The sequence below is a fragment of the Pyrgilauda ruficollis genome, unplaced genomic scaffold (genome assembly GCF_017590135.1).
Source record: "Pyrgilauda ruficollis isolate IOZ18807 unplaced genomic scaffold, ASM1759013v1 scaffold72, whole genome shotgun sequence".
Classification (NCBI taxonomy): domain Eukaryota; kingdom Metazoa; phylum Chordata; class Aves; order Passeriformes; family Passeridae; genus Pyrgilauda; species Pyrgilauda ruficollis.
Window position 1 is genome coordinate 364979 of NW_024529044.1, and position 13076 is coordinate 378054.

The window sequence follows — 13076 nt, forward strand, 5'->3', positions numbered from 1 at the left end:
GCCCTTTGATCAGCTGCCCCGCAAGGAGAAGCTCGAGAGGCTCTGCATGGTTCTGGGGCTCCCCTGGGTGTTTGACCCCGACGAGACGTACGAGCTCACCACAGACAACATGCTGAAAATCTTGGCCATCCCAGCTGCTCAAACCAGATTTAGACTTTCTTCTGGAATGCCTTTTAGGAAGCTCCAGAGATTTTAGGGCATAGGGTAGTTAAGCATTTTATTTCCTTCTGTCTATTATGGTCTTAAAGTGATATATCTGATATTGATTGCTTTAATTCTTGTGATGTTTTTAATAACAGGGAAATCTCTATATGTGAAGAGGCTGCATGAGAGACTGCAAAAAGATCAGCCTGACTGCACAGAACTTCTGAAAACCGTCAGACTGATTGAACCAGAAGTGGATGAAGATAAAGTGCTAAAATCTCTCCTGCCTTTTCTGGAGAGAGAACACCAGACAAAGCCCATGATATTCCATTTTGATATCACCTCCTCAGTGAGTACATCCCTCCCTCCCACAGCTGCCTTGTCCCACAGGTCCTTTGTGGACCCTTGCAGGAGCTTTCTTTAAAGCTCTTGTTTCTCAACCAGCCATTTCCCTGGCATGTGTTCTCACATTATTTTGTAAGTAACACAAATACCATAAAGGTGATTTAACTCTGGAGCAGTTGCCCAGAGAAACTGTAGAGTCTCCACCTTGGATACATTAAAAACCTGACTGAATATGGCCCTGGCCTATTCTAGCTGGGCCTGCTTTGAGCAGAGAGCCTTCCCACCCTCAGCTGTTCTGTGCTTCTGTGCAGTTGTGATGGATAAATAAAGTGGAAGTGCCTTGCTATCTCTTCTTGTGATAGGTGCAGCGTGGAGTTCCAGAGTTTCTCTTCAAGCTGTTGGTTTTGCAGTACCTGACAGATAATAATGGCAACATGTGGCTACGGCAGAAGTGTCATCTGTACATCATTGAAATCCTGGAGGGCTCCCCAGTGCCAAAGACAGCAGCCAGACCTGTATGTACCAGCAATTCTCCTTTTCTGGGAATTTCTCAGTCACTTTGCACATGTTTGTACGTAGCTGTGGTGAGTTGTAGAGACTGTAACTGTAAACACAGCAGAGGAGTTCCCTGTTTCATTGGGGGTGTGCTGTATCCCATAACAAACTGGTGTTGTACAAGGTGACACTAACACCAGACAGCAAATTAGGCCTGTCCGGTGTCCTTGGGTTGATGATTTCTGAAGGCACTTTAGTCCAAGCCTCACTGCCCCCACTGTAGCATTTATAGGAAACATAAAAATGCAAAATCTAATCTCCCTCGTGTTAATTTGCATGTTTGAAAGTAGGTGCAGCTGTAAGAACAGAATGTAAAAGAAACTGGAATAAATACCAGCAGTTTCTTGGGTTTAGTTTTCTTTGAAGTAGCCCGGAGAAGAGGCTGGAGGTGATGCCAGGTTCATGTGTAGGAGGGAATAGGATTCCTTAGTGCACTTTAAGTGGAAGAAGGGGATGCACAGGGAAAAGGCTGGCTCCTGTTCCTCAGGCCTGTGGTTTTAGGCAAGGAGACTGTTAACAAGAGATTACCTAAGCTGATGAAGAGTGAGGCTACAGCTCTGTGATGACCTTTTATTTTCTTTTTCTCCAGATGTCAGTGGGCCAAAAGTATCACTTCTTGGATGTGTTTCCTAAAATAACGTGCAAGTCTCCCAAAGAAGTGCTAGAAATGGAGACACTTGGGAACGGTTCTGGGGATGTGGGAATGGACAAGGAGGAATTCTGCAGTGAGGCTTTCCAGAGACCCTTCCAGTACCTGAAGAGGTTTGACCAGGGCTGTGACCTGGACATGTTCTGGTACGAGGCGCTCTCGGTGGAAGGCAGCCCTGCAGAATGTCTGCAGCTCTTCCTCCTGCACTGCGGGGTCGTGGATCCCTCCTGGGCAGAGCTCCGCAACTTCACCTGGTTCCTCAATATTCAGCTGAGAGACTGCGAAGCCTCTGTCTTCTGCAACCCTGACTTTGTCCGGGACACTTTGAATGGCTTCAAGAACTTTGTGGTTGGCTTCATGATTTTAATGGCGCGGGATTTTGCGACGCCCTCCCTGAGCATTTCCGACCAGAGTTCAGGAAGACGATCCTCCCACCTGGAGAATGTCTCCGAGGAAGATCTGCTTCCTTTCCGCATCAGGAAGAAGTGGGAGTCAGAGCCTCATCCCTACCTGTTTTTCAATGAGGATCGTGTGTCCATGACATTCATTGGTTTCCACTTCCAGCAGACCGGGAATCGCATTGATGCCATCAATCCTCTGAATGGGAATGTCATCAAGAAGAACATCATGACTGCCCAGCTGTACCAGGGCTTGTTACTGCAGAGGGTTCCCTTCAACGTGCCCTTTGATCAGCTGCCCCGCAAGGAGAAGCTCGAGAGGCTCTGCATGGTTCTGGGGCTCCCCTGGGTGTTTGACCCCGACGAGACGTACGAGCTCACCACAGACAACATGCTGAAAATCTTGGCCATCGAGATGCGATTCCGCTGCAACATCCCGGTGGTCATCATGGGAGAAACAGGCTGTGGGAAAACCAGGCTGGTGAAGTTCCTGTGCCAGTTACGCAGAAGCTTTGTAGAGGTGGAGAACATGAAGCTTGTCAAGGTTCATGGAGGTACCACTGCAGAGATGATCTACGCCAGGATCAGAGAAGCAGAAGCCCTGGCTAAATCCAACAAGGAGCAGCACGGGTTGGACACCATCCTCTTTTTCGACGAAGCCAACACGACAGAGGCCGTGAGCAGCATCAAGGAGGTTCTGTGTGACCACACGGTGCAGGGGGAGCCTTTGGCCTCTGGCTCTGGCCTGCAGATCATCGCAGCCTGCAATCCCTACCGGAAGCACACGGACAGGATGATCCAACGCCTGGAGCTGGCTGGGCTGGGCTACCGGGTGAAGGCCGACGACACCCGGGAGAAGTTGGGATCCATCCCGCTGAGGCAGCTCGTGTACCGCGTGCACGCGCTCCCGCCCAGCATGATCCCGCTGGTGTGGGACTTCGGGCAGCTCAACAACTGCACGGAGAAGATGTACATCCAGCAGATCGTGCAGCGCGTGGCGGAGCAGCTGCCCATGGCCAAGGACGAGGTGAGGATGGTCACAGAGGTGCTCTTTGCCTCCCAGCAGTACATGAGGCAGAGGGACGACGAGTGCAGCTTCGTCAGCCTGCGGGACGTGGAGCGCTGCATGGAGGTGTTCAAGTGGTTTTGCAGGCACAGCCACCTGCTGCTGAAGGAGCTGGAGAAGTACTTGGCCGAGAGGAAAGCTCCCAAGGGCGGCAGTGACAGAAATGGTGTCATCTGGTCCTTGGTGCTGGCGGTCGGGGTCTGCTACCATGCATCCCTGGAAAGGAAGGAGCCGTACAGGACTGCCATCAGCCAGGTCCTCCCAAAGCCTTACGATACCCAGAAAAAGATTTTGGAAGAAATCACCCTGATGCAAGACTTATTCTTGAGTGGGGTGCCACTCCGGGATACCATAGCAAGGAACTTGGCCTTGAAGGAAAATGTCTTCATGATGGTCATCTGTATTGAGCTGAAAATCCCTCTTTTTCTGGTTGGGAAGCCTGGGAGCTCCAAATCCCTGGCAAAAACCATCGTGGCTGATGCTATGCAGGGCCAAGCAGCTCATTCTGATCTGTTCAAGGACCTGAAGCAGATCCATCTTGTGTCTTTTCAGTGCAGCCCTCTCTCCACTCCAGAGGGAATCATAGGCACTTTTAAGCACTGTGCTCGATTCCAGGAAGGGAAGAACTTGGAGGAGTATGTATCAGTGGTGGTTTTGGATGAGATTGGGCTGGCAGAAGACTCTCCCAAAATGCCATTGAAGACTTTGCATCCACTTTTGGAGGATGGCTGCATAGATGATGTCCCTCTTCCTCACAAAAAGGTTGGCTTCATTGGGATTTCCAACTGGGCTTTGGACCCTGCTAAGATGAATCGAGGCATCTTTGTGTCTCGTGGAGACCCCAGCAGAGAGGAGCTCATCGAGAGCGCGAAGGGCATTTGCTGCTCGGCACGAGGGGCTCTGCAGAAGGTCGAACAGTATTTCCATCACTTTGCAGATGCATATGAAAACATTTGCAAGGCCCAAGACAGGGAGTTCTTTGGCCTGCGTGACTACTACAGCCTCATAAAGATGTTTTTTGCCTTAGCTAAGAGCTCCAAAAGCGAGCCCACACCTCAGGACATCGCTGCAGTGGTTCTTCGTAACTTCGGTGGCAAAGATGATGTCAATGCCTTGGAAATATTCACTTCCAAGTTGTTACAAAAAGGGGAGATACGTGCTCACGACATCAGTAGGATAGAGTTGATCCGGCAGAACATTTACAGCAGTGCTGAGGATGGGGACTGCAGGTACCTGCTTGTGTTGACTGAGAACTATGCTGCGCTGCAGATCCTCCAGCAGGCTTTTTTCACTGCCCGACAGCAGCCAGAAATCATCTTTGGCTCCAGTTTTCCTAAGGACCAAGAATACACCCAGATATGCAGGAACATCAACCGGGTGAAGGTCTGCATGGAAACTGGCCAGATGGTTGTGCTCCTTAACTTGCAGAACCTCTACGAGAGCCTCTATGATGCCCTCAACCAGTACTATGTGTACCTAGCCGGGCAGAAGTATGTGGATTTGGGGCTGGGCACGCACCGGGTGAAGTGCCGGGTGCACCCCAAGTTCCGCCTGATCGTCATCGAGGAGAAGGAGGTGGTGTACAAGCACTTCCCCATCCCGCTGATCAACCGGCTGGAGAAGCACTACCTGGACATCAGCACCGTGCTGGACAAGGGCCAGAGGGAGGCCGTGCAGGACCTGGAGCGGTGGGTGCAGGAGTTCACGGCCGTCAACACAGAGGAGCACTTCATCAGCCAGCAGCGGTACCGCCCCGCAGACGTGTTCGTGGGCTACCACGCCGACACCTGCGCCTCGCTGGTGCTGCAGGGCACGCAGCGCCTGCGCCCGGCCTGTGCCCCCGCCGAGCTCCTGCCCCGCGTCACCGAGCAGGCGCGGCTGGCCCTGCTCAACTGTGCCACCCCCGACGCCGTCATCCGCCTCCGCAACTCCATGGGGGAGTTCATGGCGCACTCCCTGGCCCACACCTACTTCAGGCAGCAGCAGCACACCTCCTTCGCCGACTTCCTGGGCGCCCACGTGCGTGCAGAGGCCGGGCCCCAGACTGCCTTCACCGAGGTGAGGCTGGGGTGTTGCCAGCCCTCCTGACCCTGCTCAGCTCCGTGTGCCCGGGCTGCAGCGTGGCACCACCTGCGTGCACTGCGGTGCCGGGTGTGCAGAGCCGGCAGCAAATAAGTGGTGATTTTGGGGAAGAGGCCCCAGATCCTGTTCCTGCAGCAGTTTGACACGGAGTACTCCTTTCTGAAGGGCATCCGGTGAGTCTGGGCCGTGTTTTCCTGCTGGGAATGGGCTGTCAGCTGTGTGCAGGGTGTGTGGGCAGAGCATTCAGAGTAGCACATATGGAAAAGGGAGCTGTGCTGGCAGTGGGCTGGCTCTGCCCAGATATCTGCTGATAAGGGACAAACCTTGTCAGCTCCATCACATGAGATGGGGTTTGGTGGTTTTCTCTTTCCTCCTGTATCAGCCAAAGCTAATGTGGAATGACTGGTTCTGTGGTCTTTAATGTTTGGTCTATACTCAGTGACTTCTGTTAAATCTCTTTTCACTCTTCAGGGATTTCCTGGATTCCACTTCAGGAAATAAAGTCCTCATTATTCAGACAGATTTTGAAGATGGCTCTCAGAATGCCCAGCTCATCGCCTCAGCCAAGTGAGTGGGTGTGGAGTGGTTCAGTTCTGCCAGGCCACTCCTCGCTGTTTGGTTATTGGTGCTGTTTGGGGATCTCACAGTCAGGAATGTGCAGTCCTTTCTTCTGTAGCAGAATGAATCTAAATGCACTGATTGTATTTCAAATAATCCATAACCCAAGTCAGAGTAAGCTGAGCTGGGTGAAATGAGCAGATTATCCCCTTTGATGTGTGAATTCTGGCCACTGGCTGCAGAATTCCTGAAGAGCTGAGGGTCACAGGGTAATTCAGGCACAGCTGGGAGGAAGGAGTGGGAGTCACCTGTGTCTGTTCTGGGAGAGGACACGTGTCCTCTCTGAAGAGAGACCTGTGGCCATGGGCCTCTGTGTGCTTTTGCTCTGCCATCAGCATTTCCTCTTTGCTGCAGGTACACCATTCATTACTACAAATTTAGGTCATCAAGCAAGTTAATTTGGTATTTTTCCCTTTTCTTTTTGACAAAAATGTGGCATTTGCACTGCTCAGCAGCCTGAGTGCTCTGTCCCAGCACAGGAGGCAGCAGATGCTGCATGGCAGAGACTGACAAGGATCTTTCTTTCCCCTCAGCTTTTTCTTACTCTCTTTCCTTGCACCACACTGCCTGACAGGAGTCAGGGAGAGCTTAAGGCATTAGCTCACATTTCTTCCAGCTCTTGCTGCATGAAGCCTGACAGCCCAAGCAGCTGTGGCTGTGTTTGCAAGGTGAATCTCAGCTACTCATGCAGGTGCTAATGGATCTCTGACAGATGTTCTGCTGCTCTGGGATGCAGTTGCTAAAATAAACTGATCTGACTGATGCAGGAGTGCACTGCTGCTTTCTAATAAAAGTTCTACACCTTAGCTGCAGCTCTGCCTGCCAGTGGAGAAGCAGAGCAGGAGGAGATGGAGGTTGGAACACCAGTGCCAGGAGCAGAGCACCAGGAGGTCAGTTCAGAATACATTTGTTTGCCTCTCAGCTGTCACGTGGCTCTCTGCTCTGTCATCCGTGGATGCATCCCACCTTTTGTGTCCCCCTTCACCTGAAACCAGTCAGCAATATTTGCATCATGAATGTTACTGATCAGATACAAGCTCCTCCTCCCCACTGCCCAGTCAAAATCAACATCACTAAAGAAATCAACCATTCTAAGGACTCTTAATTCCTTAGTCATTTAATTCTTCTGATTTTTAAAAATCAGCTCTAAGAGTTTCTGTTGCCTTTCTCCCCCTGTAGGTGGGAGTTGTGGTCCTCAGCCTCACTCCAGCTGTGTGCTCTGAGGCAGAGCTGGAGCTGGGCTGGCTGAGGACTTGGCTGTGCTGCAGCCACATTCACACTGCCCCATTGCCCCTGGCAGCCTCAGCTGGACATGCCCAGCACCAGGGACCTGGAGCATTTCCCTGGTCACATTGATTATTTCCATTTTTTCTTTCAAACTGCTGAATCTTTCCCCTGCAGCAATCTCAACTCAGCACAAATGCTGTCTCACAGGCCAGTTTGAAAGGGCCACAGAAGCTGCATCATGTTCTTGACAGCAAAAGAGCTGAGATTTGCAGCCTGAGTTGAGGGAAGCTGGAAACAGGGATGCCAGGCAGCAGGCCCTTTGAGGGAGCACTGTAAAGCTTTTAAGGGAGTGTGCTGGGGACAGGAGGGTCACTCCAGGAGAATGACCTCGTTTCCCTGGGCAGGGGGAGATCCTGGACACCACGGTGCTGCTGAGGACCTGTGTGCAGAGTGCTGTGGGCATGCTGCGGGACCAGAACGAGGACCTGAGCCGGAGCAGGAGGCGAATTGAGATTCTGCTTGGCCTTTTCTCCAAAGAGGATGAGCTGAAAGGTGTGTGCTGTAGGGAGTCTCTGGGCATCTAGGGACCACCAAAATGGGGATGCAGAGGTCCTTGCTGTGGTGCAGGCAAGGGGGCTCTCCCAAGAATGTGTGTCCGTGCTGCAGTGGGTGGGTGGATGTAAGGCTTTTCTGCTGTTTAAGTAGTGGCTTTTTCTCTGGCTGTGCTGGCTGGTTTTTTTCCCACTTGGCCAATTATTGAAACAACTGTCAAATGCTGTGCTTGGTGGGATATTTGGGTCCAAGCTAATAGAAGAGAAAACACAATTTCCCTGCTGTTTTGTAGCCTCCTTCCTGAAGATAACCAAGACTCGTCTCTCCAGCCTGTTGAAGAAGCAAGAAGAAAATTCCCTTCACCCAAAAAACTGGGTGCTTCGGGAGGCTTCCAACCTCAGTGCTCTGCAGGAGGCAGGTACCTTCAGGTGAGAACAGCAGCACTGCAGCTTCCCAGGAAAGGTCTGCAAGTGGCACCTGTGCAGCAGAGACAGCAGTTTTGTGTAACTTGTGTGAACATTTGCAGTGTCAGTCTCCAGGCTGTGCTGGAAACTCTCTGAAGGCAATTTTAGCCTCTCCTGGGGAAGAGTGAGTTAGAGCTGAAGGGGCTGTACTGGGACAGGGATGCACAAGTGCTTGAGTGGAACAGTGGGCTTACAGGTGAGCCAGGAGTGAGAGGAGTGCAGGGTTTTTTGTTGGTGTGGTATTCTTTCCCATAAAGGCAGCATTAGGATTCTGTCACATGCAAATGTCAGCAGTTATTCAGGGCAGGCACCTCCTGTTTTGCTGACATTCCCTCTGGGTTTCTCCATCTCTGTCTCCCCAAAGGCACACCCTGTGGAAGCGAGTGCAGAAGGTGGTCACTCCCTTCCTGGCTCTCCTGATTGCTGTCATAGACAGGAATGGCAATCTGGAGCTGCTGGCCAGGCCAGGACCAAAGTGGGTGACAAAGCTCTGGATGTTCATCTTCAGTGACTCCAAATTCCTGTGTGTCCCTCCTGGTGTGGGGAAGAACAGGTGAGCCTGGGGGAGCAGCAGGAGGGCTGGGCTGGGCTGGGCTGGACTGGCAGCACTGGGAGCAGCTCAGCACTGGCTCTAACCCCCACAGGCAGAGGGGTGTTGTTTGGCTGCTCCAGGAGGGCAGCAGGCACTGCTCACAGTTCAGCCTGTTCTCTTCAGAGTCCTGCAGTTCCCTCCCCTTCTCTCTCCCCTCCCTCCTAGGGCTCAGTTGCTTTCTGCAGCCTCTGCCTCTGTTGTCTGCATTGTGCTTCCCAGACAAAAGCCCTGTACATTAATGAGCTTTTAACCCCCCAGCCCTCAGCCAGAGATAATCGTGGTGCAGAACAACATGACAGTGTCTGCTGATGCTGGGAATGAGATGCCCTTCAGCTGGAGGATAAAGGAGTACCTGGAAGAGATGTGGTTGGAGGCTCAGTACATCCAAAACACTGAAGGTGAGAGCCTGGCTTCAGCATCTCCATCCACTGCCCTTTGAGCTCTGGTTTGTCACTGATGTGCTCCTCCTGTCACTGGAGTCACCTTCATTGCCTCTGTGCTCCTGTGAGCCAGCAGAGTTCTGTGCAGGCAGCTTTTCTTTGTGCTTCTCACCATTCATCTTCCTCACCTGTTCTGTGCCCTTGCATTCCAAGTACCCCCCAGCCCTCAGCCAGAGATAATCGTGGTGCAGAACAACATGACAGTGTCTGCTGATGCTGGGAATGAGATGCCCTTCAGCTGGAGGATAAAGGAGTATCTGGAAGAGATGTGGTTGGAGGCTCAGTACATCCAAAACACTGAAGGTGAGAGCCTGGCTTCAGCATCTCCATCCACTGCCCTTTGAGCTCTGGTTTGTCACTGATGTGCTCCTCCTGTCACTGGAGTCACCTTCATTGCCTCTGTGCTCCTGTGAGCCAGCAGAGTTCTGTGCAGGCAGCTTTTCTTTGTGCTTCTCACCATTCATCTTCCTCACCTGTTCTGTGCCCTTGCATTCCAAGTACTGTGGAGCAGCCAAGAGTTAATGACAAGGTGAGATTGCAGAAATACAACACGGTGCTGGGCTGACAAGGCCTGGCCTGAGTCCCTCCTTAGTGCCCTGGATGAGGGGAGTGCTGGATGCATCAGTGATTAATGAGGTGTCAGTGTCTCTAGGATAGATGCTGTGTCAAAGCCAGCTTCCTCCCAACATCCAGCTTTTCTCTGCATCTTCATTTTCCAGGCCATGCTGAGAAGTTTGTGGAATACTTCCAGAAAACTGCCCTGGGAAAATTCATCTCTGCTCTGACTGAGGGAGAAAGGCAGATGCTCTTCGAGTGCTACATCACAGACTTTATTGTCTTGACCATCAGTGTGTCCTCCCAGGAGGAGCTGCAGGTCAGGGGCTGGAAATTCTTTGGATTCTTTGGGGAGAAGAGTGTGATGCCTGTGAATGTGTTGTCCTGAATCAGTCCTGCCTTGGGGGAAACCCCCTCTGGGACAGCCCAGCAGCAGGAGAACCCCAGAGCAGACCACTGGACACTGGGGTTACTCAGAAAGGCAGCACCTGCATAAATTGACACATTTAAGGCTGTCTTTGTAGGAAAGTGTTTCTCATCTTTCAGAGAGTTTTGCCAGGATTTCCAGTACTAAATGAATTATTAAAGTACTTTCTCACCTTTGGTTTTCTGTGTCCCACCCCTGCAGTGTCTGCGTGTGGCATTCATGTCCTGTGTTGAGGAGTGGATGGCAGAGTCCCCCTGGAGGAAGGAGCTGGTGCCCTCCCTGCCCTGGGCCCACCTGGCACACAACCAGTTCAAGAGCCGCCTGCAGAACTTCTCCAGGATCCTGGCTGTGTACCCCCCTGTGACTGGCTACCTCCTGAACCAGCAAGGATGCAGAATTCCACGCTCTGAGATGGTAGAGTCACTGCCTCAGCCCTGGCAGGGAGCTCTGTCTTCAGTCTCCTTTGGATTTCAGTGACAGCAGAGGGGAGCACAGGCTGGGGTTCCACAGAACTGGGAAATGATCTGCTGTGTTCTTATTGCTACAAGCAGGTTTTTAAATAGTTTGCCCTGCTTTTGCTTTAGTTAATAGGACATGCTAACGAGCCAAGCCACAAACATGAGAACTGCAGAGCTTAAAGTAATCAAGTAGGACATTATTCAGTGGAGCACGTGCTGTAGCAAACCAGACTGAGCCCAAGGTCCATGAGGAATTCTGAAATGCAGCTGTTGTTACCCCTGGCTCTCTGCAGGTTCTGGACGTGCTGGCTGCCATGGTGTGTGCTGAGGAGCTGGAGAAGCTGGTGCAGACAGCCTCCCCTGAGCTCTGGCTGCAGAGAGTGAAGAAAGTGCAGCTAATTGTGATTGGTATTTTAAAACATTTTTGAGCTAGAAATTAGAGATGTGAGAAGGTGTGTGCAGTGGTGCTGGTCCTGCTGCAGTGGTGCCTCCAGGCCAGGCCCTGGAGCCCCCTGGGTGAAGTGCTGGAATGTTCTGTCCTTTACAAAAACCTCTCTGGAAAGCCAAAGGGCAAAGCAAGTGAGAAGTGCAGGAGCAGCAGTGAGCCCCTGGCTACCCTGGTTGCCATTGCTGCTGTGGTGCCAGTCTGCTGTTCCCCCCAGGGTCTGCTGGAGCCGTGTGTTTGCCATGGCACTCTTTGTGGAACACGTCCTGTTGGGCATCCACGCCGTCATGCCGGAATTTGAGGGTTTGGTGAGAAAATACACTTTGCTTCTTGCCAAGGTGAGCAAAGCTGCCATTTCACCTCTTCCCTCTTCTGCTGATCATGGGAATTCTGGTCTCAGGTGCTGCAGCTGAGTAACTGGGCTCTGTCCTTTCCCTCTGCAGTGTTTCCAGCACGATTCAGACATGAAGTCTCATCCTACCTTTGTTGCAGTGCTGACAGTGCTGTGCCAGTGCAAGAACGAGGTCAGCAGCAGGCTCTACAGGTACTGACACTGGGTCAGGCTGCAGGGGCCAGCAGGGATATTGCCTGTGTTGCCAGCACACTGTGGTGTGGCAGTGCTGGGTGCAGTGGAAGCCGAGGGAAGAGCAATGTTTGGTTCTGCACCCTGAGCTGAGCAGTGAGCCAGCTCTTGGTCTAGCTGCAGTTGAACATCTTGTTCAATGCTTTTGGGGAGGCAGCACGGAAGCAGCTGTGCTCATTGCTGTTTGTGGATTCCAGGCATGGTCTGGAGCCGTGTCCCATCTGCCTGGGAGAGCCAAAGGACCCCATCTGCCTGCCCTGCAACCACGTGTTCTGCCACAAGTGCATCAGCCTGTGGCTGGTGCCAGCACAGATGTACTGTCCCTACTGCAGGGCTGCTGTGGAGGAAGTGGAGTTAACTGTCTCTGAGGAGCTCAGGTACTACAGCCACCCTCTCCAAGGTGGGAGCATTCAGTGGGGAGGCTTTGTGAGGAAATTCTCAACTCTGAAGTGGTCAGCACGAGCAGAGTGGAGGGTGAGCTCTGCTTCATCCCTCTGGAACTGAACAGGTCATGTCTGTTCTGTTGTTTGAAAAAAGGGGAAAGCTGCCTTGGCCTCTGTAAAAACATGCAAATCATAGAATGGTTTGGGTTGGAAGGGACCTTAAGGATCATCTTGTTGGGAAGGTGGAAAAGTATCTCTCCCTTTGGTGACTTTTGCCTGTGTGTGCTCAGTTCCTCTGTGGTTTAAGAGGTTCTGTGTTTGCTTTTGCCCCTCCCAGAGCTGCCATAGCAAAGAACTCCCTGTTCCGCCAGAGGTGCAATAATTTCTTCATTGACATGGTCACCACCATGTGCTTCAAGGACAACGAGCCCCCTGAGCCAGAGGTGATCCAGAGGCTCTTGAACCTGCTCTTTGTTCACAGAAGCCTTGTGAAAGACCCAAGTGAGCTCCTTTCACCTGACACTCAGTCTTACAGAGCTGGATCTGTCACCACCTTCTCTCACCTGCCCAACCTGTCCTTCCCTTGTCCCCACAGGTCACCCTGCTGTCTACACAAAATTCCTGTCCCCATTTAATGATGAGGTGGATGAAACTCCCATCATCCGCTCTGTGATGCTGAAGCTGCTCCTGAAGTACAGGTGAGCACATTCAACTGAGGGAGGTTAGGCCAGACCAGGTTCAGCTGTGCTCCTCATCAAACCATTGTTCTCCTCGCCTCCCTGAGTTTCATTAAATCTCACATTCACCACAAAATCTCACGATCTTTGCATTAGTCATGCAGCTTGGCTGGCTTGCATGGAGCTTGTGGTGCAGTGTGAGCAGCCTGTGCAAGGTTTACCTGGCTGTCCCTCACTAACCCTGTGCTGAGGATGGATGGCTGGGTTCTGCAAGGTGGCTGAGTAGTTGCTCTGATCTAGGTCAGCAAAGCAAAACTCCGCATTCACAGAGATTTAATCAGGATTTAAACTGATCTTATGTCTGCTCCACAGACCTCCCCATTCCCACAGCCCTCCCAGCCTCCCTTTGCAGGGAT

General features: G+C 52.0%; 1 protein-coding gene across 1 annotated transcript in view; it reads left to right on the plus strand.

Annotated features, from left to right (window-relative positions):
- Positions 1-13076, plus strand: part of RNF213 (ring finger protein 213) — a 47928-nt gene that overhangs the window by 20192 nt on the left and 14660 nt on the right. The window contains exons 26-45 of the mRNA XM_041485671.1: positions 300-493; positions 852-1004; positions 1634-5215; positions 5375-5412; positions 5711-5806; positions 6212-6246; positions 6692-6747; positions 7489-7636; positions 7929-8064; positions 8465-8653; positions 8951-9090; positions 9286-9435; positions 9852-10006; positions 10316-10528; positions 10866-10961; positions 11218-11355; positions 11461-11561; positions 11798-11977; positions 12321-12484; positions 12579-12681. Coding sequence (XP_041341605.1) covers positions 300-493; positions 852-1004; positions 1634-5215; positions 5375-5412; positions 5711-5806; positions 6212-6246; positions 6692-6747; positions 7489-7636; positions 7929-8064; positions 8465-8653; positions 8951-9090; positions 9286-9435; positions 9852-10006; positions 10316-10528; positions 10866-10961; positions 11218-11355; positions 11461-11561; positions 11798-11977; positions 12321-12484; positions 12579-12681 — 6067 coding nt within the window. The remainder of the gene's footprint in view (positions 1-299; positions 494-851; positions 1005-1633; positions 5216-5374; positions 5413-5710; positions 5807-6211; positions 6247-6691; positions 6748-7488; positions 7637-7928; positions 8065-8464; positions 8654-8950; positions 9091-9285; positions 9436-9851; positions 10007-10315; positions 10529-10865; positions 10962-11217; positions 11356-11460; positions 11562-11797; positions 11978-12320; positions 12485-12578; positions 12682-13076) is intronic.